Source organism: Notolepis coatsorum, assembly GCF_963971535.1.
Source record: "Notolepis coatsorum genome assembly, chromosome: 1".
Classification (NCBI taxonomy): Eukaryota; Metazoa; Chordata; class Actinopteri; order Aulopiformes; family Paralepididae; genus Notolepis; species Notolepis coatsorum.
This window is the reverse complement of record NC_140165.1, coordinates 93,962,234-93,989,367: the sequence shown is the minus strand read 5'-3', so window position 1 is coordinate 93,989,367 and position 27,134 is coordinate 93,962,234. Positions and strand designations below refer to the sequence as shown.

General features: G+C 45.1%; 1 protein-coding gene across 1 annotated transcript in view; it reads left to right on the top strand.

Annotated features, from left to right (window-relative positions):
• The window catches only part of LOC311243070 (uncharacterized protein), a gene marked incomplete at both ends in the record, with an annotated part of 84,199 nt that overhangs the window by 19,675 nt on the left and 37,390 nt on the right, over positions 1-27,134 (top strand). The window contains 4 exons of the mRNA XM_084332141.1: positions 9,833-10,003; positions 14,333-14,371; positions 24,285-24,428; positions 26,779-26,881. Of these exons, the coding sequence (XP_084188267.1) occupies positions 9,833-10,003; positions 14,333-14,371; positions 24,285-24,428; positions 26,779-26,881 (457 nt within the window). The remainder of the gene's footprint in view (positions 1-9,832; positions 10,004-14,332; positions 14,372-24,284; positions 24,429-26,778; positions 26,882-27,134) is intronic.

The following is a 27,134-nucleotide window of genomic DNA, read 5'->3' as shown; positions in this document are numbered from 1 at the left end:
GAAACGGACTAAGACACAACAACAGGGCAAGGAGGTCGTAATAGTGGCGGCAAGAAAAATGGCAGTTAAAGCATTGTCATCCAAGGCTAAAACAACTGACAAGATTGTGAAGAAACTCAAGACCAAGCAAACTGAAACCAAATCCCAAGAGTCTGCAGCAGTAGAGACTAAAGTTTCAGAAGAAACTGCCAACACTATGAAAGTCGAGGTGGCTGAAACTACAGGTCCTGAGGAGTCTAAAGCCAAACCTGATGATTCTTCCATTACATCATCAGCAGTTAAACCTGATTACAGTCGACTCAAAACGAGTGAGAATCGGCCTATATCAAAAGATGCGCCATCCGAGTCCAGAGATCCTGCACTCATTCCTGTGGATACTTCCGCTACAGTGGCCCCAACCAAGGACGCACCTAAAGATTCATCCACCCCAGCCAAAGTTGATATGGAAACAGATTTTCAACATTCCTCTACATCTTCCAAAGCTGCAAATGTGGCTTCTATGACAAATGCAGCGACAGGCCAACATTTGTGCTTCAGACATCCAGGTGTGAGATACATTTTTGCTTCAGACGTCCAAATGAAAGACGAGACTTCAGAGATTTAGTTCTTTCACCATAGTGTGATGTTTTTATTAGAGTACAAGTATCAATCCTCATCTAACTACTCACCCTCCACCCCCCCACCCCCTCTCTCTCCCTCCACCCCCCCCTCTCCCCTTTCCTATATTTCTGTATTCTTTTAGAGTCCATGAGAGCCGAAGGTTTAAGTTACGACCAGGTGAGTTTTCTCACGTCATATCTGACTAATTACAAGTAGTATACATGGCAATCAAGCATGCTGACCATGTATTCCAGAGGATTGCACCTAAAAGCATGACTTAAAACTAGGGCTGTCAAGTTTATCGCGTTAATTAGATTAATTAATTACACAGCTAATTATCGCGTTATGAAAATTAACTCATCATTCATTCCATAAGAATGTAGAATACACATTTACAGATTTTTTTTAATATGGTCCATTTGCATGTTCTTGGTGTCTGATTCTAGGGACATCTATGAATCTCAGGGAATGTATTCCCAGTGTCAGAAATACTGTGGGCTAGATCCACAAAGAATGGATTGCACGGTGCAAGTTGCACCCTTACTTACAATTCATTATGAATTGAAAATGGGGGACCCTGATGTAAACAAGACGAAAGTCTTTCTCTGGTCTGCATCCCCTTAACACTTTCAGAGCCACCATGGCTATGTGTCTAATCTGCCCGTCGCTTATCAATGACTTGTTTGCAGTCAACATTGTCAAAACGGATTGTTTTTTAATCGCTTCATTTCCATTTTATAGCATTTTGAAAAGCCCTCGTTTTTCAGGAAAATATAAAGATTCTGTGATAAACGGCATTTACTGGAATATTCTGGCATACACAAAAACAGTAATTTTTCGGCCTATTTATGAATCGTTTTCAAATAAACGCTAGATTATCGATAGTGTTATGGTTTGACACCGACCCCAAACGCTAACGACACAAGAGAGTTGGATTCAGAGTTGCCAAATACGAGGGCTTGTTTATTTGATAATAGGAATAAGTGAAACAGGGAAAGCAGGTCAACAAGAACAGGTACAATGAACAAGGGGCAAAGTTCTGCTGCTCTGCAGCTTCTCCCGGAAGGGTAGTCTTGGGAAGCAGGAGCAGACCTCTGTACCGCTCTGCAGACTCTCACGGCGGACCTCTCAGATGTTGTGCAAGACCGAGAGAGGGAGAGAGGGAACGGGTCAGTGACAGAGCAGACTTGAAACGAGCTGGAGGACAGGGTGTTATATTCTTCGTGTTAAACAACACAGTGATGTGCAATCCTCCAAAAACAGCCCAAGTGAAATATCTTCATGTAAACACACAGTGAGCAAAATCCAAACACCGTCCAAATGTGAAATACTATCTTCGTGTAAACACACAGTGAGCAAAAATCCAAACACAGTCCAAATGTGAAACAATATCTTCGTGTAAATACACAGTGAGCAAAAATCCAACACAGTCCAAATGTGAAATAATATCTTCGTGTAAATACACAGTGGGAGGTGGAAGATCCCGAAATATTATTCCATAAAGGAAAGGGCAAAAACGATAATGGCTGGGTGAGTGACTGTCTGACAAAAAGGTGGTAGACTTCAGTGTAAAGGTTACACACGAAAATAGGGAATAGGTCAAGACAGTCAATCTAGAAAAACTCACCCAGACGAGCTGCGTAAAGGAACAGGAACAAACAGTGGAGGCGAGCGCGCGCCACGGAGCAGGTATCCAAGCGAGGGCTTCTAGGAATTTCCTGGAGAATAGCACAGTGAAACAGAAGCAACGGGGAAAAACATCCAGCGACAAATCAAGACGAACCAACAACTTAGGGTGGGGAAAACGGGGTATAAATAATGAGGGATCGATTGATTGAAAGGCAGTGACAGCTGGGGAATGTGATTGAAAAGCGTGGGGAAGTGAGGGAACCAATCAGCGACGTCTCAGATGACGTCAGCGGGGAGAAACGTGTGAACGAGGGAATTGAAATACTTGACAGAAAAAATGAATGAAAACAAAGCGAGGGTGGTTAAAGGAACAGAACGAATGAGAAGGCAAGGACAGAAACCTCACAGTACCCCCCCCTCAACGGGAGCCGCCCGGCGACCAGGCCGACCCGGCTCGTCAGGATGGGCCCGATGGAAGTCGGTGATCAAGCCGGGATCCACGATGAGCTGCCGGGAGACCCAGCTACGCTCCTCAGGGCCGTAACCCTCCCAGTCCACCAGGTATTGGAATCCCCGGCCCCGTAGACGAACGCCCATCAACCGGCGGACCTGCCACTGGGGGTGACCATCCACTAGCACAGGAGGCGGTGGATCAGGAGCCGGAGGCATAAGGGGACTGAGGGAGACGGGCTTAACCCGGGAGACATGGAACACGGGGTGGATGTGCATGGATGCAGGAAGCTTCAGGCGCAGGGCCGCCGGACTGAGTACTTTCAGGACCTCGAAAGGACCGACGAAGCGAGGGTTGAGCTTCTTGGCCGAGGACCGTAGCGGGAGGTCCTTCGCGGAGAGCCACACCCTCTGCCCAGGGCGGTAAGTCGGCGCGGGAACCCGGCGCCGGTCGGCACCACGACAGGCGCGCTCAGATGTCCGGAGCAGCGCGGTCCTGGTGATCTCCCAAACGCGACGGCAGCGGTCGAGGTGGACCTGCACGGAGGGAACTGCCACTTCCGTCTCCAGTGCGGGAAAAAGAGGGGGCTGGTAGCCTAGGGAGGCCTCAAAGGGGGAGAGGCCGGTGGCGGAACTGACCATTGAGTTGATCGAGTATTCAACCCAGGGAAGGAAACGACTCCAGGATGCCGGCCTCTCGGCTGCCACACACCGAAGAGCAGACTCCACGCTCTGGTTCATCCTCTCCGTCTGCCCGTTTGTCTGGGGATGGTAGCCGGAGGAGAGACTGACCGTTGCCCCCAATCCCTTGCAGAAAGCCCGCCAAACCTGGGAGGTGAACTGGGGCCCCCGGTCAGAGACGATGTCCTGGGGGAAACCGTGAAGGCGGAACACGTGGTGCGTCAGGAGGTCCGCCGTCTCGGCTGCTGAGGGAAGCTTGGAGAGGGCCACGAGGTGGACCCCCTTGCTGAATCGATCCACCACGGTCAGAAGGCAGGTGTTCCCCTGGGAGGAGGGTAGTCCAGTGACGAAGTCGAGCGCCACATGTGACCACGGACGGCTTGGAACGGGAAGTGGCTGCAAGAGCCCGGAGGGTGCCTGGTGAGAGGCCTTGCTGCGGGCACAGACCGCGCAGGCCAATACGAACTCCTTGACGTCGTTTCGCATGGTGGGCCACCAGAAACGACGAGCCAGGAAGGAGAACGTGCGATGGACGCCTGGGTGGCAGGCGAACCGGCTGGTATGGCCCCACAGCAGTACCTGGGACCGGACAGAGTCAGGGACGAAGAGACGGCTCCTAGGGACGTTGCTTGGAGCACGTTGGAAGCGTAGGGCACGCCTCACCACACCCTCGATGCCCAAGGTGATGGCTCCAACCACTCGGGCCTCCGGGATGATGGGAGATGGGTCCTCAGAGGGTGGAGCCCCCTTGGAGTGCATCCGGGACAGGGAGTCGGCCTTCGTGTTGCGGGAACCGGGGCGGAAGGTCAGCGAGAAGTCGAACCGACTGAGGAAACTGGCCCATCTCGCCTGCCGACCGTTGAGGCGCCTGGAAGCGCGGATGAACGTTAGGTTCTTGTGGTCCGTCCAGATGGTAAAAGGCTCCTCGGCACCCTCTAGCCAATGACGCCACTCCTCCAGAGCCGCCACGACCGCCAGTAGCTCCCGATTGCCGGTGTCGTAGTTCCTCTCGGCGGGGAGGAAGCGACGCGAGTAGAAGGCGCAAGGATGTACCTTCTGGTCGGAAGGAGAACGCTGGGATAGGACAGCGCCCAGGCCAGAATCCGAGGCGTCCACCTCCACGATGAACTGTCTCTTGGGGTCAGGGTGGAGCAGGATAGGAGCGGAAGTGAACCTTCTCTTGAGGGAGCGAAACGCAGCGCATGCCGCTGGGGACCAGTCGAACGGCAGAGCGGGGGAGGTCAGCTTGGTAAGAGGCTCCGCCACTTGGCTGTAGTTCCGGATGAACCTTCGGTAGAAGTTTGCGAACCCGAGGAAACTCTGTAGCTCCTTCCGAGTGGTGGGTTCCGGCCAATCCTCCACAGCCTGGATCTTGCGAGGATCCGCTCGGGTCAAGCCCTTCTCCACGATGAAGCCCAGGTAGTCGACGGAGTTGGAGTGGAAACGGCACTTCTCCGCCTTGACGAAGAGCCGATTGTGGAGGAGGCGCTCCAGCACCCGGCGGACATGCAGGATGTGTTCCTCGAGGGTCCTGGAAAAGATAAGAATGTCGTCCAGGTACACCACCACGAACACCTCCAGCATGTCACGGAGGACATCGTTCATGAGTGCCTGGAATACCGCCGGGGCGTTGGTGAGACCGAACGGCATCACAAGGTACTCATAGTGGCCCCTGGGGGTCTTGAAGGCGGTCTTCCATTCATCGCCCTCACGGATACGGACAAGATGATAGGCACTTCGGAGATCCAGCTTGGTGAAGAACGAGGCCTGGGTCAGTGGCTCGAAGGTGGAGCTCATGAGAGGTAGGGGGTATTTGTTCTTGATGGTGATCTCGTTGAGCTGACGATAGTCGATGCAGGGTCGCAGGTCCCCATCCTTCTTTCCAACAAAGAAGAACCCGGCCGCCACCGGGGAGGAGGAAGGCCGAATGAGTCCTGCTTCCAATGACTCAGAGATGTAGAGATCCATCGCCTTCTTCTCCGGGGCAGTCAGACTGTAGAGGCGGCTGCCGGGAAGGGGAGCCCCTTGGCGGAGGTTGATGGCGCAGTCATAGGGGCGGTGAGGTGGAAGGGACTGAGCCCTGGTCTTACTGAATACCTCCATGAGGTCGTGGTACTCGGGAGGAACGGACGAGGGATCCGGGGGCAACTCACCAGCCGGTCTCCGGGGCGGGGGACAAGACGCCGCCTGTAGACAGCGGGCGTGACAGGAGGAGCTCCAGCCCCTGATGGTACCGGAGGCCCAGGCGATGTGGGGCTCGTGCAGCGCGAGCCAGGGCCTACCCAGGACCACCGGGACAAGGGGGGATTGGGTAATGAGGAACTGGATCCTCTCTACGTGGTTCCCAGCAATGGTCAGCAAGACTGGGCCGGTCCGTTGAGAGATGTCGGCCAGGCGGTGTTGGTCCAACGAAAAGATCTCCAAGGGCCTCACAAGGGCCTCAAGAGGTATGTTGGCTTGGGTGGCAAACTCGAAGTCGAGGAAGTTCTCGTCTGCCCCAGAGTCGATGAGGGCCTCCACCGTGGCACGTTGGTCCCCCCAGGCCAGGGTGACGCTCAACAGATGGTCAGGTGGTGCGCGGCGCTGGGAATGGGAAAAACGGCTCACCAGGATCTCCCGGGGTCTTGGTGAGCCCGATCTTTTGGCCGGATAGGGCAGTCGGCGATACGGTGTCCCGCACCTCCGCAGTAGAGGCAGAGACCGGACCTGAGCCTTGCCTGACGCTCCGCCTGGCTCAGATGAGAGCGTCCCAGCTGCATGGGTTCCTCCTCGCGCACCGGACGGGGAAGCCTGTTACCATCAGTAGTGTTGGGGACGGGGCGTCCAGGAGTCCGGGGTGCTTCAGGAGGTGACAGTCGGGCCCTCTCGCGCCTTCTCTCCAGGAGGCGTCCGTCAATACGGATGACAAGGCTAAACAGCTCCTCGAGGGAGTCGGGCACCTCCCTGGTAGCGAGCTGGTCCCGGACTGCGTCACTGAGCCCCCTTATGAAGGTTAGGCGAAGAGCAGGTTCGTTCCATCCGCTCTCCACCGCCGCCAGTCGAAACTCCATGACATAGTCCGTCACCCTGCTGCTCCCTTGCCGGAAGGTCCCCAACCGGGCTCCAGGGTCCAGACCTCGGGCTGGATGGTGGAACACTCTGCGGAGCTCCGCCACGAAGTCTGGGTAGGAGAACAAAAAATCTGCTTCCATTGCCCAGGAGGAAGTGACCCACTGGGCAGCATGGCCTGAAAGTAGGTTGGTTATATAAGCCACTCGGGACCCCTGAGCAGAAAAACGGCTTGGCTGATGACGGAAAACCAACTCACATTGCATGATGAATGTGGCACATTCCTCGGGATTACCGTCGAACAGCCGTGGGACGGAGAGAAGGGGTTCCCGAGGTGCGAGATCTGCTGGGGCTGCGGGGAATGTTCCTGAAGGGTGTGAGAGATGAAAAGTATTAACGGCGTCGCCCAGCGAGTTAAGCTGGGCGAGAATCTCGGACTGTTGTCCCGCCATAGCGGCCATTGAACCCTGCATAGGCAGGACCTGGTCCCTGAGGGTCTGCACCGCAGCCGCAGCCCGCTCTAGTTGGAGACCGTGATCCCTGGTCAACTCGACTTGACATGCAAGTGCGGTTCTGACCCCCTCTGTGTCGGCTGGGGTCGTCATGGTTGGTTCGTAATGTTATGGTTTGACACCGACCCCAAACGCTAACGACACAAGAGAGTTGGATTCAGAGTTGCCAAATACGAGGGCTTGTTTATTTGATAATAGGAATAAGTGAAACAGGGAAAGCAGGTCAACAAGAACAGGTACAATGAACAAGGGGCAAAGTTCTGCTGCTCTGCAGCTTCTCCCGGAAGGGTAGTCTTGGGAAGCAGGAGCAGACCTCTGTACCGCTCTGCAGACTCTCACGGCGGACCTCTCAGATGTTGTGCAAGACCGAGAGAGGGAGAGAGGGAACGGGTCAGTGACAGAGCAGACTTGAAACGAGCTGGAGGACAGGGTGTTATATTCTTCGTGTTAAACAACACAGTGATGTGCAATCCTCCAAAAACAGCCCAAGTGAAATATCTTCATGTAAACACACAGTGAGCAAAATCCAAACACCGTCCAAATGTGAAATACTATCTTCGTGTAAACACACAGTGAGCAAAAATCCAAACACAGTCCAAATGTGAAACAATATCTTCGTGTAAATACACAGTGAGCAAAAATCCAACACAGTCCAAATGTGAAATAATATCTTCGTGTAAATACACAGTGGGAGGTGGAAGATCCCGAAATATTATTCCATAAAGGAAAGGGCAAAAACGATAATGGCTGGGTGAGTGACTGTCTGACAAAAAGGTGGTAGACTTCAGTGTAAAGGTTACACACGAAAATAGGGAATAGGTCAAGACAGTCAATCTAGAAAAACTCACCCAGACGAGCTGCGTAAAGGAACAGGAACAAACAGTGGAGGCGAGCGCGCGCCACGGAGCAGGTATCCAAGCGAGGGCTTCTAGGAATTTCCTGGAGAATAGCACAGTGAAACAGAAGCAACGGGGAAAAACATCCAGCGACAAATCAAGACGAACCAACAACTTAGGGTGGGGAAAACGGGGTATAAATAATGAGGGATCGATTGATTGAAAGGCAGTGACAGCTGGGGAATGTGATTGAAAAGCGTGGGGAAGTGAGGGAACCAATCAGCGACGTCTCAGATGACGTCAGCGGGGAGAAACGTGTGAACGAGGGAATTGAAATACTTGACAGAAAAAATGAATGAAAACAAAGCGAGGGTGGTTAAAGGAACAGAACGAATGAGAAGGCAAGGACAGAAACCTCACAGATAGTATATGTGTACTTATGCATGCTATAGAAGCGGGCTGAAACATCGATTCTCTCATTTCCTGATCAGCGGCACACACACACACACACACACACATATGGGACAAGTTGACATATATCTGTGAAAAAAAATCTGATTATCCCAAGACTGGTAAAATAGATTCCTTACCTCAGACCAGATGTTATCCAAAAAGATTATTCCAATTCCTGATCGCCATTCCAAATATCGATCGTGTTTATTGATTCAGCGTTGGGTGCTGGAAATACATAATCCACGCTGTTCTGGGGTCGGCGATCAACTTGGGTCTCTTCAGTTGGCTTGACGGAAAAGTAAAATGAGGAAACTGGCCCGCCCCCCCCCCCCCCCCCCCCCATCAGTCTAAACTAATGGGGTGCAGTTACACAGGGAGAGACGATAGGGGGCGGTATCTTCCCAATTGAGCTCAGAGAGACTCTGCAGCACTAACCTGAGGCTCGATTGATGAAATATGAATTCAAATCGCCAATAAAAAAAAAAAAACGACAAACAAATGCTATATAGCGTTGGTGGCATTCATAGGTCGGCATGAACTAACGACAAAACGCGTCGCTGGCATCCAAAGTGTTAACAATTGTGTGTATTGAGTCGTACTGTATTGTACCCATTCTGCAATCTGTTAAATAAAGTTTTCATTCATTCAGGATAAAAAAAAATTTATTGATATTCTCATTTGGTTCATTACAATTTACTCAAAATAAAATTTTCATTCAATCAATCATCTGCGTGGTGAATAACACCATGCTAAAATTGACCAGACCTGAAAAATCTAAGCAAATTAATAGATGGAAGATGATTAAACAGAAGGTTTTGTAGATACAGTACTGAATTCTGCCATCCGGACACATGCAATTTGAAATATGATTATAGAATATAGAATATCAGGCATAAAATGGTTATGCGATTAAAATGCGATTAATTAGATTAATTAATTACAAATCCTGTAATTAATTAGATAAATTTTTTTAATTGCCTGACAGCACTACTTAAAACACTTACCGGTATTTCCAAAGTGGTCCTCGTTGGAAAACCTAAAAACACAATACAACAAGACATAAAATACATTTCGTACCCTGCACTACACTAAGAGAAACTGGAACATTTTAATAATCTCCAATCCTACACTTCTTCCCAAAGAAGCGCCTTTACTTTTGTTTTAAAAAAAACGCTTTAGTCTGGCTTTGCTTGATGTGCATAGGCAGGCTGTTCCCTAAGGAGATACCAGTGTAGAAAAGAGTTTCTGAACCCTATGGTGATAATCCTGATCATCATCATCCTAGAGCCAATATACAATTCTAAAATAAATAGACATATTACTCTTGTCATGTGGGGTACACATTATTTTGGATCCTGAACTGTAACAAGACGCTTGATTCTGCTCCCTATTTCTGTATTTTCTAAATGAATAAATAAAACGTTTTTCTTTTTATTTATGGGAAGCACCTCATAGACGTGCAGTGTCACTAACTCAATCGGTCACTCACACATTGATTCATTCAGTTGTTCACTCACTCAGTTAGCCACTCTGCCCCTAGTGGACTTAGTTAAAAACCAATCCAGTTCAATCCATGCTAAATTGTTGGGCATTCATGAAACGGTGTCCTTTGTTTGTTTTTAGATCAAGAGTCGTTTTGACGTCATGGGCTTTACAAAAATGGCGATGATGACTAACCTACCGGACTGGGACCACGATGAAGCCTATACCCACGGAGATGTCGTCATGCTACTGGAGCAGTACGGATACATTCACAGAAAGGACAGCCTGTACATACTGCCACACCAACGCATTGTAGGAACTAGGGATGGGACAAAAAATCTATTCACTTAACTCATTCACAGCCATTCGATTTCCCCATCCTGTTCTAGCTCGGCCAGGTTTCCATTATAGTTTCACTGTGCGTCACCTTGTTTGTAGAGCTATATCTATATATATATATATTTGTTTTATCTTTTTCCCCCCCTTTTCCGTACTTTTTCTACCATCCCGATGTTAGTCGTTATGCCAATTCCCTTCCTGGTCGTTGCGCACTTACCCCCTACCGTCGGTCTGGGAGGGTGAAGACTACCACATGCTTCCTCCGACAACCGCTTCTTTTCACCTGACAGTGAGGACTCACTGGGGGGTGTACCGCGTGGGAGGATCACACTACCTCCTCCCGTTATTTTCTTTGCTGAGAAGGCACCCCGACCGACCTGTAGGAGTTAGGGATGGGCGCGAGTAAACTCGTAGCTATGAGAAAAGAAAAAAAGCGAAATTATAAATTTGTATGATTTTTTTTCTTCTTTTATATATATATATATATATATATATATATATATATATATATATATATATATATATATATATATATATATATATATATATATATATATATATATATATATATATATATATACTTTTTTTTACATATCTTTTCACATGTATGTGTAAGATTATAACTGTTTGTTGGTTTCCTTAAACATATATGTGAATGAACAAAAATAAGCTAAAAAAAATAATAATACATTTTTTTTTTTCTTTCTTTCTCGAGTAATACACGATCAATCGAGTATAGCATGCGATCAATCGATCTGGATTTTTCTTTAAAATGCCCATCCCTAGTAGGAGTCGCTGTTTACAACAACCAGGATACACACCCCACAGGCTTCCCTCCCGCTAACACTGCCAATTGTGTTAGTATGGACGACCGACCACGCCGGAGGTACCACTGACAGCTGGATTCGATGCCAGTGTCTCTGCGGTGGTAGGCAGGCGCTTAGTCCGCTGCGCTACCCAGCCGCCCCTGCTATATCTATATTCTAAATTATAGCTATGGATACAATACCATGGTTATTTGACAGTAACTATCTTCTGTTCAAGATGCAAAAAAGAATAAATTCTCTCATGAATACGTCCATGCGTTATCCCGTGGTGAATATAAGTATAGTTTCGGGGTGATACGGGCTAATTCCTGGGAAACAAGTTACAGGGCGCTACATGAATTCTACTAAAAGCATTGGCGTTTCGTCCCTGGACACGCTACTATTTCCAAATCAAATGTATATAATAGGTATTACCGTATGTTTCATCATGAATGCATGAAAGGGGGGGGGGGGGGTCGTTTCTGATTATTTGATTGCTAGTAACGGCATTCGTTATTACCACAACACACGCCGATCAGGGGGATGGGTTTGAAAACCTTGCACGATCAAGCTGAAATTGACGTCGGATAATCCTTACCTGTGGTGGTATTCCAAAAAGAATATTCCAATTGTTTGATCGCCATCTGGTCCATCTTATGTCCATCTGGTCCACGACATAACCCACCACAACATGCGCCCGGAGACATTTGAGTGTAGCACCCGGTGTTGAACAGGGTTTACTGCACTCTCGATACTGCCTACTAGCATGATCTGGCCAGTACTGCACCCGGTACAAATCGGAAAAAAAGGGAAAACTATCCAAAAACGTATACCGGTATATATGCTTTTGGCCATTAACCGTTGGCGCCCAATAGCGTGTGAATGTTGGCCGTGAATGTGTTAACACATTGGTCGCCAAGATCGCTTTTCAGCATTATTGCCCGCCATGCGTTGACCGCCAAGATCGCTGTACAGCGTTTTTGAGATCAATATTTCATTTTTTTCGCCATGGCATTCATAATTCATCCACCCAACCCCCGATGCCCTAGCGGGACCCTAGATGGGACTGCAACGGCTCAATACCGCCGCCTGGTGGATGGTCGGGCGAGTTACACTCTCGCAAAAACCGGAAGTGTCATCGGTGCATCGAGGAAATTCCTCCGGCAGTCACATCTCGCTACAGGACTCCTGACAGACACTATAGTACATATGGATCGCTTTCTAAACTTAATAATCGATATGATTTCGGCGTTTATTGCGCCATACAAACCGGAAATGGACCTAGGCGATCGGCGTCGAATAATTGGGATCTTTCACCGCCAGTCTCATCGGCCCACGGTAAGGGGACAGTAACGTTATTTTCAGCCCGATTGTGCGTTTCCTTGTTTGTAATCAGTCTGATCAATATATCACCCATACTACATAAAGCCGTTACTGATGATCAAGGAATTATAAACGACCCTCCCCCCCCCCTTTCCTCCATGCATGATGAAGCATAATGTATACCGATCATATACATTTGAATTTTTTAATATAGCATGTATGGGAAAGAAACTGCAATCGATAATCTATCATAATGCGTTTGGGCCTATAACTAGTGTTTTTGGAATTACAGCAGAAAAGATTAAAAACATACTTCTATTCTAGAAGGTATTAACACAACAATGTATGAATGAAAAAGTATAACGTTCCCACATCCTGATGATAATCGATGTTGAATGGGCCATAGTAATGTCAATATAGCAATACAATTTAAAAAGTTATAGCCCTACAAGAAGGTAAACATCTCCATAGGCTTTTAACGGTGGCAGAGAGGGGTATGAGATGGGCACAACCCCCGGCGGTCAATGTGTTAAGTATCACTATTTTTTTTATCCACTTTTTCTCCCATTTTCTATTTTTCTCCCATCCCAATTTCGTATCATCCAATTCAACCCTCCCCTGTCTCGAACGCTGTTTCTTGCCTCCCACAACTAAGTCATACATAGCACGAGTCCCCTCCGATACTCGAGGTAACAGCAGTCGCATCTTTTCACCTGCGTGGCACGATCTTTCAGCGTCAGGGGTCTGCGCTTTGGAGGGGCGCCGCCCCCATCGCTTCCTGATTCTACTGCGCAGGCGCACCAACCGACCTGTAGGAGTCGCTGTCCACAACGCCCGATCCCCACCCATCAGTTTCCCACCCCCTAATACTGCCAATGTGTATTAGTACAAACGACCAGCTAAACTGAAAGCAATGTGGAGCGCTGGGCTCGAACAGGCGAACCCAGCATCTCCAGTATTCGTGGTGAGCGCCTTGCCCACTGCACCACGTAGCCGCCCAATGATGCACTTTTGTTAAGATAATTAGTTTACCGGGCGGTCAGGTGGCGTATCGGAGATTGCGTTCGTCACCAACACCGGAGACGCTGGATTCGCCTGTTCGAATCCAGCTCACAGCTCCGGCGTTGTCACCAGCTTGGCTGGCCGTTCACACTAATAGGATCTAAGGGTGATCCTTCCACATGTTACACCCTCTCAGTGAGAGTCCGCGCTGCCAGGTGAAAAGAAGCGGTTGATTGGCTAGACGTGTGTCGGAGGAAGCACGTGATAGCCTCCACTCTCCCAGACCGACTGTGGGGGTTAAGTGCGCAGCGACCAGGAAGGGGATTGGGAATTGGCATAACGACTAACATTGGAATGGGAGAAAATCGGAGGAAAAAGGAGGGGGGAAAAGATAAAAAAAATAAATAATAATAATTAGTTTACCATTCGCGGTCACTGTACTGAGGTCGCATTAATAGTTTACCGCTGTTCAGATCGCGTCAAAGAATAGACGCGTCCCAGTGAGCTGTGACCTGTGCTAAAGGTCTTGGGAAATGTATTCATGTAGTTTTCAACATTTTCACCTTTTAATTTTAAACCAATGCTGCCATCTACTGACAACAGAAAGTGTTGTGTATCGTCAACTTGAGAGGCACTTCCGTAAACACAGTCGCCCAAAACCCATTCTAGAGATTCCCACTTTTTACTGGGAATGGGGCGTGGCCGAATTTGGTCCGAGACAATAAGAGTGACTGAGATTGGTCTACGTTCCGTTATAGTAATAGTTGGAAGAGAATGAACAAGGACAATTGAGGCCACAAAAAGATTTGTAGGGGTATTTATATCCCAGAATGACGGTTGGGGTCAAAAAGGTTAATGGGAAGGTTAAAATGAATTATTAAAAGATTTACATGTTAATATATTCTGTAAGAAAAAAAAATTCAGCACAAGTTTTGAGAAAAGTCATTGCAAAATCAAGCATCTTTTATTGCAAACAATTGCCAAAAAACTGTTTAAATCCTGGAGGTACTGACTTTTAGGAGAGGAGCTCTTGTGTTGACAAATATTGATTGAACTTTCCTAGACCATGGTAATAACATTTTAGAATTCTTATTTTTTGTAGTATTCCCCTAAATTGCCATTCATCTTTTAAAATGAATAATCCACAACATTTTCTATGTGCCTGTTTCAGGAAGCAGCTTATGCATATCTGATGGGCCTCAGCAATGGGGTAAGACGCATGGACTTGCACACGGTTAATCACACACACACTCCCAACACACATGTATACACTTAGACTAATCGGGCTTCCTCGGGTGAGGATCACCATGGTTGATTGACGGTCTGATCTTGGGGTTAAAAATGTCTTTATGTGAAATGGTGCAACAGAGTCTCACTTCCTTCATGGGAGGAACTTCAAACCTTTTTCTCCCTTACATCCTCTACTTTTTGTAAGTTTTAGTGATTTCTCTATGCATTAGAAACTTCATGTGATCCTTCAAAGATGGTGACCATAGCAACACTTAGCAACTATCTTAACTCATTGGCTGCCAGCCATTAGACGGGCCCTGTCTAAGCACTGCCAAGCTTTAAAACAAATGGGGTGCATCACCTTATTTGTAGAGCTATAACTATATTCTATATTATAGCTATGGATACAATACTATGGCTCATTTGACATAAACTATCTATTGTTCAATATGTGAAAACGAATACATTTTTCCATCCATACATTCCTGTGTTATACCGTGGTGAATATAAGTATAGTTATAGCGTGGTCTGGGGTAATTCCCGAAAGGCTGAGTAATAGCCTTATGCGTCAATTCTACTATAAACGTTGCCGTTTCTTGCCTATACACGCTACTATTCCGAAACCAATTCTATATTCTATATCATAGGTATTATGTTTCATCATGAATGCATGAAAGGGGGGGGGGGTCGTTTCTGATTATTTGATTGGCAGTAACGGCATTCGTATTGAACACTAAAAACACTTAGCAGCCCGATCGGTATAAAAACATTGCATGATCAAGCCAGAATTGACGTCAGATAGTCTGACTTACCTGTGATCAGGAGTATTCCAAAAATAATATTCCAATTGTTTGATCGCCATCTGGTACATCCGATGTCCATTTGGTCCACGACATAACCCACCACAACATGTGGATCGGGGATATTTGACACGCTTCAATGCAACCGACAAGCCAAGATACAAGGTTTCAAAGGGTGCTCGATACCGCCGTCTAGCTGGATGCGGCCGGTATTGCACTTTGGCGATCTCAGACTCATTCCCTATGGTAACACCAAGGTCCCTGGATGAATAATGAATAAAAATATCGGTAAACTCGTTGTTGGCGGGGAATGAGTTAAAGGTAGACTCTGTGATGTTGTCAAACTGCGACATTTAGGCAGAAAAATCCCCCCTTGGTATTGCGCTTTCATTTCTTTAGTTTTTGTCTGATGTAAGAGTTGGATTTCAGTGGGGATACCTCACATTCTACTAAGAGAGGTTTGGAGAAAATCACAGTATAATAAGTTACTAAACTCCAACCCACACATCAGACCAAAACAAAAATATTAAACAAAGTGCAGTACCAAGCGGGACTCTTTTGTCTAGATGTTGCTGTTTGACTGCATTACAAGTTCCCAAGTCCGATACTAACCCCTAATGTTGTACCTTTGAAGGATAGAATCCAGTCAAGTATGGATGATGCACAGTGACACACAATCCTCCCCCAACGTTTTATCTGTGGAGGATAGCCCACATTATGTACTAGGGATTGCAAAAACCTCTGTTTAACCTAGCCATCTATAAAACATCATGCTAAAACTGTGAAACAAATCCTACTCTCCTAAAATTATAAATACTTAGCATACATTACTCAATTATGCAATAGTGCTGCTGCTTTTTATTTTGTTAAAATCTTTTAGTTAATAAGACTACAGCGATTTCGGGTGCTCCAGTAGCACACCATGTACCGCGCTGCGTCGCGGAATACCGTGCTGCGTCACGGATCTGGTTGACTCCGAGTTCGATTCCCGGACTTGCCGTCATTTGCCGAATGTCTTCCCCTGCTCTCTCTCCCGTTTCACCCTACAACTGTCGGTCATGCTTGACCAGAAAAGCGATAAACGCTAAAAAACGAAGTTTAAAAAAAAAAGAAAAAAAGACTACAGCGATTTCATGATGGCTTCCTGTCCTCGCCCCCGTTTTCTGGTGCAATGCTCAGAGATTTTTTAATCATTGGTAAACAAACGTAGTGCTGAAAATATACACTGATTGCTGTTATGATAGGGTTATGATCTTTACTCTTGGCTACATTTGAAAAAGAAACACAACATTGTACTTATTTGGGATAGCCGTGTTGGAGATAAAATGCCGGTTTGTCAACATGAAGCGAGGCTAAGCGTCGGAAACCTAACGTTACATTTCCTACAAAGGGGCTGGGCGTCCTGCACAATACATTTGGTTATTTTCTCTTATCAGCTTTGCTTTGTTACCGTCTGCAGGGAGTTTCTCGCACTTCTGAATGGTTTCCAGCGAAGTTAGTTGTGGCCAAAACATTTCCTCTTGGCATTCGTTGCATGTATAAACTCGGCATACTCCGTTTCAATGATGTAACGTTAGTCCGTGGTGTTGAAGTTCCCAGTGTTGCTGCCACCCCTAGAAATACTTCCGTTGCAGATATTACACTCGGCTGTGTCATGTTATTCCACATACATGTGAGTCCTCTGTATTTGTGAGTGTCTTTAGTTTTAGCCGTTAGCTCCATATCTCCACCATTATCCGTTCCTAGTCTACTCTGCGTAACTGCCTGTGACCCCAGTACGGTGGCCTGTACTCTGTGCCGTATTTGCACGCATACACAGGCTGTTTTGCCTTTTTCTTCTTTGAGCTTAAAATAACTCTCACAGCTGACATGACTGCGGCGCTCACGTTTAGCTAACGCTAACGTTGTTGTTAACTGTTGCTAGTACTGTTAACGTGATTGCACGCTTTACGGCATGTATCAGATCGGAAAATACTTCCTGTTTTTCCCCGATATCCGATCCCGTGGCGTGAATTTGACCAGTATCGGATTGGTGCCATCTGTGGTATAATATCTAATGTTCTCATGTAAATATAGTCCCCTCCCCTATATCCCCTTACCTGTGCCCCCCCCCCCTCTCTGTGGAATAAGACACTCCCCTCCCCTATATCCCCTTACCTGTGCCCCCCCCCTCTCTGTGGAATAAGACACTCCCCTCCCCTGTGTCCCCATTACCTGTACCCCCCCCCATCTGACCTATCAAATGGGACCACACCCCCCCCCTGTTAACTATATAGGTCTCCTCCCGAGATCTATCCTGGTCTTTTACCTGGGTAATTAAGCTGATCACCTGGGGGGAAACCCTCAGCCATTCTCTCTATGTACTTACTATCTGTTTGGTTAATAAACCTTTGTTATTATCCAAACCTCGGTTGACTGAGCACATTCTTCATCAGGATATCCACAAATATCCCACAATTGGCGTCTACGAACTTGTGACGGACACTTTTGCGTCCTCCCGGCGTGCTGTATCATTTCAACTATACAGAGAAAAGTGAGTATAATAGACTGGTCGACCAAAAATGTATGGAAAGGAATTAAAACCTTCCCGCTTTTCTCTGTGCCAGGTGAACATTACAGAATGTTGTCAAATATTGAGATCATGGCTGAGTAAGAATAATGTGCATTAATATATCTGATCTGTATTGAGAATCGTACTGGGGAAACGCGTGTACCTGGGTCCTTATCTGGACAGATGTTCTGAGAGGATGGGTTGTTGTGCTATTCCCGGATTTGAGCTGTTGCCAAACCGAAAGTTAGGGCACAAAATAAGGTTGTTGGTTTGCTAACCCAAGTCTAGCTGATGCAGGCTAAAATATAGGCAACAAGGCAAGAAACGTGGGCTTATTATGATGTGATATCCTTGGAAAACGCTACTCTATTGGACCAGAGTAGCGTCATAATATTCATTGTTTCAACCTCAAACTAAGCCCACAATCTCTTCCATTCCTGAAAACGATGTATTTGGATTGAATTCCAATTGATTATACAGATAGCGGGAAGATGACCGGCGATGTCTCGGGAGTACGTGAATGTACATTTAACGAGTCGCAGGTCGAAGGGACCGTGAGTGTGATTAAAAGGTATATATAATCTAATATATCGCTGGTAAATTTCGAAGTCAGGTTCGGTCGTTATGACTTTAATAACGATGTGTAGTTAAATCAAGGGATAAATGCCTTGTCGCAACAGATGTTGGCCGACTAAACGTACAGCGATCCAATACAGTCAGATATACACACACGTTAACTTATATGTATTATTGTTGTTTTGTCTGTTTAAAGTCTCGTTTGTATTTGCGTGCGCCGAGCATTGAGAGACTAGTACCGTTATAGAGAATAACATTGAAGTGCAGTTCACGCGACAAACTAGCATAGTAATTTCCGAAATCAACTAAACCGGCCCACGGGAACAACCATTTGGGGAAGTATAGTTTTATCGTTTCAGTTTGTTTACGTTTCACATATGCACAGGCGCGTTCATTCGGTAACAAAACGCTGGTATAGGAATTCCAGGCTATTGAGAGCTCATGGGAAAAATACTGTATGAATTGCAAAGCGTTATTTCCGAGGCGAATGAGAACACACGAACGTCGCATGGAGCAATGACGTGACGCTATGCGCGCCGTTAAGTTATGATTTTATATTAAACTATCCATAGGCAAACGTAAAGTTTAATATGCCCAAGGCCGAAGGTATATGAAATCCACGTGCAGTATATGTTTTATTTGTATATGTATGTGCGCGCTGCTATTGGAAAGTGTTGAGTTGCGGTGGCGAGATGCAGAAGAGTGTTTCCAGGATTGCATTATCCCAGACCACCGGAGAAACGAACCGAACATTGCATTAACGACACGTAACGTGCTACAGCCTCAGGAACCAACGTCAACACAAACAGCTTTCCCCGGTGAGTATGAAAATCATAATTATAGATGCTTTGATTGATTGATTGAAAACTTTATTAACATATTGCAGAATAGGTACAATACAGCACAGCTCAACACACAATTGTTAAGGGGATGCAGACCAGAGAGAGACTTTAGTCTTGTTTACATCAGGGTCCCCCATTTTCAATACCAGATTTGTTTACATCAGGGTCCCCCATTTTCAATTTATCAGGACATATTATGACATACATGACATACAGATAGTCAGTACTGCTACATCTGTACATTTATGACATACCAGATTTGCAAATTCAGTACTGTTTGTGATACAAAAGGAGTCAAGAAAAGGGAGTCATTTGACGTAGAAACTGTACATATACACAACTATCATCTCAGTTACAGCAAAGTACAAACTTGGGCACAAACAACATAGATCATGTTTAAAAGTAAGATGTTTAGGTTATATTCACTTGAGTTAATGTGTTTATCTAAAGAACCAATGAAAGATAACTAGCCCTTTCCATTGTAAGACATTTTAAACATGATTCAAAATGTGTGGTTCCACATTCATATGATGCTTGTGTACATATGCGATATGATTGATAAATGATAACACTATCATTACATCCTAGAATGGGATGGATGAGAAATAGCTGATGTTTTGTTAAGCTCACAGTCAATCAAGGAGAACCCACTCAGATGGTCTTAGAAAAGAGTGGAAAATTAACATGTGTTTGTATTTACAGATCTGGCTCTGAGGCGAGATGCAAAACAGTGCATGACTACACCCAAATTGTATCACAAAAGACAGAAAATCCAACAATTTGCAAGTCAACCGAGAGACAGTGCAGAGCTGAGAGACAATCGATTGACCAAAGCTAGTTTTAAATAGGATTCTAATCAATTGGATAGAATTGATCTAAAAGCTAAAGAAAGAATAACAACCTTTCTTTAGAGATAATGAATAAATGCAGATAATGTTTAAATGAGGCCAAAATCATGCCTCCTCTTTTTCCACAGTAACATTGATGAGTGAGATGATGAAATAGAGAAGGACTAGATAATGTTTGTTGAGCACACAGACAGTCAAAGAGGATTCACCCAGAATAAAAGAAAAGAATGGGAAAATTAACATGTGTTGGTGTTTACAGACAACCAAGAGATCTGGCTCTGGGTCAAGATGCAGAATGGGGTGTAAACACATTGTATCACAAAAGCTGAAACTCCAGTGATTTGCATCTGAACACAGACAAAGCACAAAGTGAGACCAGCTACAATCATTTAAATTGAGACCCCAAAATAATCTACATTTGAACACGCAAACCAGCTGAGGACGATGTGGAGTTGAAAGACAATGCAAATAGCCAGTCTGACCACACCTATAGAGACTCAACTTAGTATCTCCACTTAGTATAGTAGGAAATATCGCTTTAGATGCAGATTTTCTCTTTGTTACCACGAGACTCAGCCGAAGGTCGTGTGGAACTGAGAGACAATCGATTGGCCATTTGGAACGGATCTACATCCAAACACCCACATGTAAATTTCTTCAGAGTGGGCACTTGGGAGACAAAGCAATGCAAATGCCTACACTCGTGACCACAGACTTGATGAACTCACCTGGCGGTGGATGGCAACAGAGAACCACTTAATTAACATGAATTAGACACAGGTGATGAATTTGCAGTTATGAAAATCTACCTAACTCCCATACTAACAATAACTAACCAGTCGTTTTCATCATCTCTTTTCAAGAGGCACATGAATTAGAGAAGTGCCCGAGATGAAAGATATGATGAAAACAACTTTACTTACAATCCCCTCCTTCTATTCTCTGTTTATAACCAATAACATGCATGACTATTCCTTAGACTATTCTTTTAACAACTAATACATTTCCATGACTGCAAAATATCAACCACAAAATTGAAACACAATTATCTAAATGTACAAGGTATACACGTACATTGATCATTTAGCTGACACTGTATGACAGGACATCAAAAAGGACACAACTCTATCAGCTGAGTAACAATGTTCATCAAAGTGTTGAGTGCCACAGTGTAGGTTAGTTTTATTAGTGTTGAGTGCTACAGTGTAGGTTAGTTTATTAGGACAAATGCATGACAGTAAGGTTAGTTAGGGTTAGATGACAAAACGAATGATTGTTTTTCATGCAAAATTAACTGACTACCTAGATTTTATGTTTTTTCCCCATGCTAAATTATGACGAGCCACACTGAGACGTGAATAACGCCAGAGAAGTCGTGGCGAGGTAAGTATCCTGAGGCACACCCAACGCATCCTGAGGTAAGATCAACTTCAATTTAACACCACAGACTATTTTATCTGATTCAAGACTTTGGCCATTCATTTACTAATTTTATTTAAATGCCTAATGCTGTAAGATCTAGTTAGATACAAGATCTGATAAGATTGTAGTGAATGTGACCTTCTTGACACAAGGAATCACTGCTAATGCAATTGGCTTGCATTTCCTATTTTCAATTAAGTGATTTTATTTACAATAAATTGAATTAACCCTAAATGATTTTCCTCTGTAGCAGAAAGGCGTTGAATCATTTATGTGAGGAGTTTTCTAAGGCAGTTTTTATCATCCTCAGATCACGAATTGGTGAGAGGACAGGACGAGGAACACAACCCAGCGACCTGAGCGACCCACGACAGCATACTACCACCAGGGACGCCGCCAAGGAGCTGCGGACACAACCAGAACGACGACAGCAAACGTGGGAGAACCGCCATCCAACCCAGCCCACAGACATCCCCAAGAAAGTGGAGCAGGGGACCACGAAGGAGACTGACCAAGGAGACACTGACGAAGAGGAGATCAACCTTTGACGGCCTCCACCCCGGCACTGCAGACCACGGCAGACCAAACCCATCACCTGCAGATGGGAACCAAAGCCCCGACCATCAAGGTGGATTCCCATGACAAAATTGTCATCCGTGTGAGAGAGAGCGTCCTACTGACTAGCCACTACACCGGCGGGCCCTCGCCCTCCATCAAGTGGTACCGCAATGACGAGGAGAGGACAGCGAAACCAGCACAACACATTCAAAAACGCCCGCCCCCTCGCCCCTCTAGTACCGCGATGACGAGGAACGGGGGGGACCAACCACCACACAGCACATTCAAGAACGCCCTGACCACCATGTCTCTAGGCCTGATAGGGGCCAAGCGTGAGCACAGTGGCAGACATGTGATGGTGGTGGAGAACAACACAGGTTCTAGGAAAATAGTCTGCAAGACCACTATAGTTAACTGCTACAAGTGACCCTTGACAGGGAATGGACGGCGACCAGTGAATATTCCCGACTGCATCGTCAAGAAGAGACACATAGCAAATGAGACCTGTGGACCAAGAGACTTCTGAACACACATTGTCCAAATTGTTATGTATTTATTTACTTTTTACTGTCTTACTGCCACACGACAGGCTCACAGAAACATCAACTGAATGTACGATACGTTCAACACACAGCAGGTCACCACAGAAGGACACATCCCTGGCAGAGAACAGATGGTCAACAGCGACGCAGCAACTGTCAGATTCACAAACAAGAGCTGTTTCACAAAGTTCATATGTATCAAGAAAATTATGAACTAAGAATATGATGAAATACAACCAATAAGATTGCAATAACCAATTTATAATAACAATAAGGAATGATCACAGAGTCACATTGAAAATTATATTGTTAACAAGACAGAACCAGTTGGTTTATTCCAAGTCACCAAGTTTGTTTTGACCATTGATAGTATGCACCACAGAACAATGCATAACGATTATCATAATCACCTTTTATATTAACCACTAGGTTAACGGTTTTCAATTTTATTTTGACACATTAGCCACTAAGGTAATGTCTATTGTAAATATTACTATGTTTGTATATGTACAACCATGACATAACCATGACATTAGCTCCCCTGAGTCACGACATGAACGACTGAAGGTATGCCAAGATATTTGCACAGCGATAGCTTCTAATGATTATGTTAATTGTTGTTTGATATCAGAGTTGAGAACCACTCATTGATATAGGTATTTTGAGCGATTAATAAAAGAAAATGGTGATATCTATTCCCACATCTCTGATATCAAAATAACACAGACCACAGTCCAGTCGATCATGTCATGAATCATGTATGTAAATAATTCTATTTTAAACTATTATTTTCACTTTTACCTGTTCCAAACAATCCTGGTATATTATACATTAATCTCACCCACATTATAAGAAAGAAAAGTGAGTATTGTGGTATAATATCTAATGTTCTCATGTAAATATAGTCCCCTCCCCTATATCCCCTTACCTGTGCCCACCCCTCTCTGTGGAATAAGACACTCCCCTCCCCTATATCCCCTTACCTGTGCCCCCCCCCCTCTCTGTGGAATAAGACACTCCCCTCCCCTGTGTCCCCATTACCTGTACCCCCCCCCCATCTGACCTATCAAATGGGACCACACCCCCCCCCTGTTAACTATATAGGTCTCCTCCCGAGATCTATCCTGGTCTTTTACCTGGGTAATTAAGCTGATCACCTGGGGGGAAACCCTCAGCCATTCTCTCTATGTACTTACTATCTGTTTGGTTAATAAACCTTTGTTATTATCCAAACCTCGGTTGACTGAGCACATTCTTCATCAGGATATCTACAAATATCCCACACATCCCTATTACGTACATACTCACTCCAGGGTTTTACCTGTGGAGGATAGCCCACATTACCTACATACTCACTCCAGGGTTTCCGTGAGCCGGTAATTACGGTAATTTTGTTTTACCGGCAAGATCTGTTGCAGTCCGACATCTCTCCTGTCATAATGTCCTGTGAAAATAATTCCTTCCTTATTTTTAATTTGTAATATCGGGTCAGAAATAAGAATAGACTGTTCTTTTCATATCGGCACTATCTCGGCTTTAGGTCCAAGTGAACTTAGACGATAAAACCATTACGACAATTATATAAGTCTAAGTAAGAAAACGCTACCTAATTTCTAGCAGAAACGCTACATGCTCTCTCACTCCCTCACTCTTTTTCTCACTCACTCGTGCACTCTCTCTTACTCACATCTGTGTGGTTGTGTCCCTTTGTCCTCCTCTTTACTTCCTGGTGTTGATGTTTACTTCCTGTCCAGCTTGCGGTTGACATGGCGACGCTGAAGGGGCGGCTGGTGATCATCAGCAGTGCGACCATGTCTTACCCCCGATCGTCTCAGGAGATCTGGGAGGCCGTCACGGCAGTAGCACCTGTCAGGAACTACCTGCCTCTGATGGACAGGGTACAGCCACACACACACACACACGTACACACATACTAGGGTTCGGGCGGTATTAACCCTTTCACTGCCACACGACAGCCGTTTAACCCTTTCACTGTGACAATACAGAAGGTTAGCCCTTTACTATCACACAACCGACGGCGGTGCTCCATCATTAGCTCCGCGGATGCGGAGCTAATGATGCTAATGATGGAGCATCGCCGTCGGTTGTGTGATAGTAAAGGGTTAACCGGCTGTCGTGTGGCAGTGAAAGGGTTAAGGTATCCCGCCATAATTGAAAATAGCAAGTGTCCTTCATTGCCATCATAAAGAAATGCATATATTTAAGAAACGCCTAGATTAAGAACGTTTGTCCGGCACCACTGTCTGTGTGTTTGTCTCTCCAGTAGAATGTTCGGGGGAGGTTTAATGGTATCACAATTTGGATACCGCCCAACCCTAATACATATACAGGTGCATCTCGATAAATTAGAATATCGAGGAAAAGTTCATTTATTTCAGTAATTCAATTAAAAAAGTGAAAATCATATACCGTATTATAGATTCATTACACAGAGTAAAATATATATATATATAGTATATGCATTCAATACTTGTTCTGGGCTCCTTTTGTATCAATCTGTATGGTGTGGCATGGAGGCAAGCAGTATATTTCTTCAATATTCAAATGTATACAGTCATGCTGCTCGCACTCGCAACACCCATGTTGAGGTTACATAGCTGATAAAGGGATGATTTGTAATGTTAGCAGGAGAGGCACAAGCTGCTGTAATGTTCAGAACTCTTAACATTAAGCTCTATAAAAATGTATTTATACAGATAACGTTAAGCTCTCTAAAATTAAATCAACAGATGTTAAGCTCTAAAAATAAATCAATACAGATGACATTAACCCTCTAAAAAGCACACAGACAAAGGTTCGCCTGGACATGGTGTTATATCTTTGCCAATCGTGAGCTTATTCTTTGAGTCAGTAGCAAGTGTTGTACCTTTTTTATCCTTTTATGATTCACGGGAACCAACCCTTTATTTCTGGTACAGTGTAAAGTCACCATCATACATTACCTTTGTGTGAGCATACAATATTTGACATTAAGCTCTCTAAAATAAATCAATACAGATAACATTAGCTCTCTAAAATAGATCAATACAGATAACGTTAAACTCTCCAATAAAGATCATTTTAAAGTGGAAATGAAGCAGTGAGCAATGTGATCCTAGTTTGTTTGTTGTGTACCTTGTGTAAGACAGGGTTCTATAATCAAATGTGAAATCTATCTTATTTGTCTGAAAAATATAATATAATATCCCTGTTTTCAACATGGGCGCCGCCATTTTGTTGCTGACGTCATGGCTGACGTCATGCCGCTGGTTTGGTGTATACACTGCTGATTAGCTGCCTATAGTGAATGGGTCAGTAAGTAAATAAAATGTTGCCTACAAAACAACGGGACCGCGGTGGTTCTGTTTGTATTGCTCCTGGCTGTTCAAACTAATTTTACCATGTGAGAGAGAGGAAAGTTGGTTAATTTCCACAAACTACCAGTGAAAAAAACAGTGTTGTTGGCATGTTGGCTCAGGCTGGCCTTCTGGACAAACCTTCCACCCCCAACAACATAATCCGAGGCAATGAAGTGTTCTCTGCAGATCCTCATTCCCTGTCCAACAGGCTGGTCGCGCCGCCTGAGTGCAGCCAGCCTGAGCCAACATGCCAACAACACTGTTTTTTTCACTGGTAGTTTGTGGAAATTAACCAACTTTCCTCTCTCTCACATGGTAAAATTAGTTTGAACAGCCAGGAGCAATACAAACAGAACCACCGCGGTCCCGTTGTTTTGTAGGCAACATTTTATTTACTTACTGACCCATTCACTATAGGCAGCTAATCAGCAGTGTATACACCAAACCAGCGGCATGACGGCAGCAACAAAATGGCCGCGCCCATAATGCTAAATGCTTCAGAAATGCACACAACAAATCGTTTTTTCTTAGAAACTGCTTATTTTTATAACGTGATTTCTTCTGTGGCTTATCTAAATACTAATGTGATGCTATGAATATGTATTTATCGCACTGCTTCATTTCCACTTTAAGCTCTAATGATAAATTAACACAGATAACACTAGCTCTCTAAAATAAATCAATACAGATAACACTAGCTCTCTAAAACAAATCAATAAAGATAACTTTATGCTCTAAAGATATATGAATACATATACATTACCTCTGAAAAGTGTAAACCATATGATGCATTTCCCAGACTACTGCCATCAATCCTCAGCCTGTCTTGCCTCGCGTTCAGGAATCATTGGAAAACAATGTCTCTGTCTGTGGTCTGTGTGCATTGCAGGTTTATGTGGAGTTTGAGTCAGTGGAGGATATGAATGCGGTGCTTCGTTCCTCTACAGAGAACGCCCTCTTTAAAGGATATGACCTCCACGTTTTCAAACCTGGTGAGCAGTTTTTGGATTTGGATTTTAGAGGGAGCTGGCCCGAACGCTTTGAAGTTTCAATCGCTGCCATGATAATCAATGACAAAATGACTGTTCAAATGCTTGGTTTTCTTTGTTTTTGGTTGTTTTACTCCACCGACCAAATTACATCATTACTACAGAGTACCGATTCACACTATATCAATCGGTACCACATTTCGGTACCTTTACATGTTTATTATAGGAGTGTAATATGCTAGACAAGAGGGAGCCT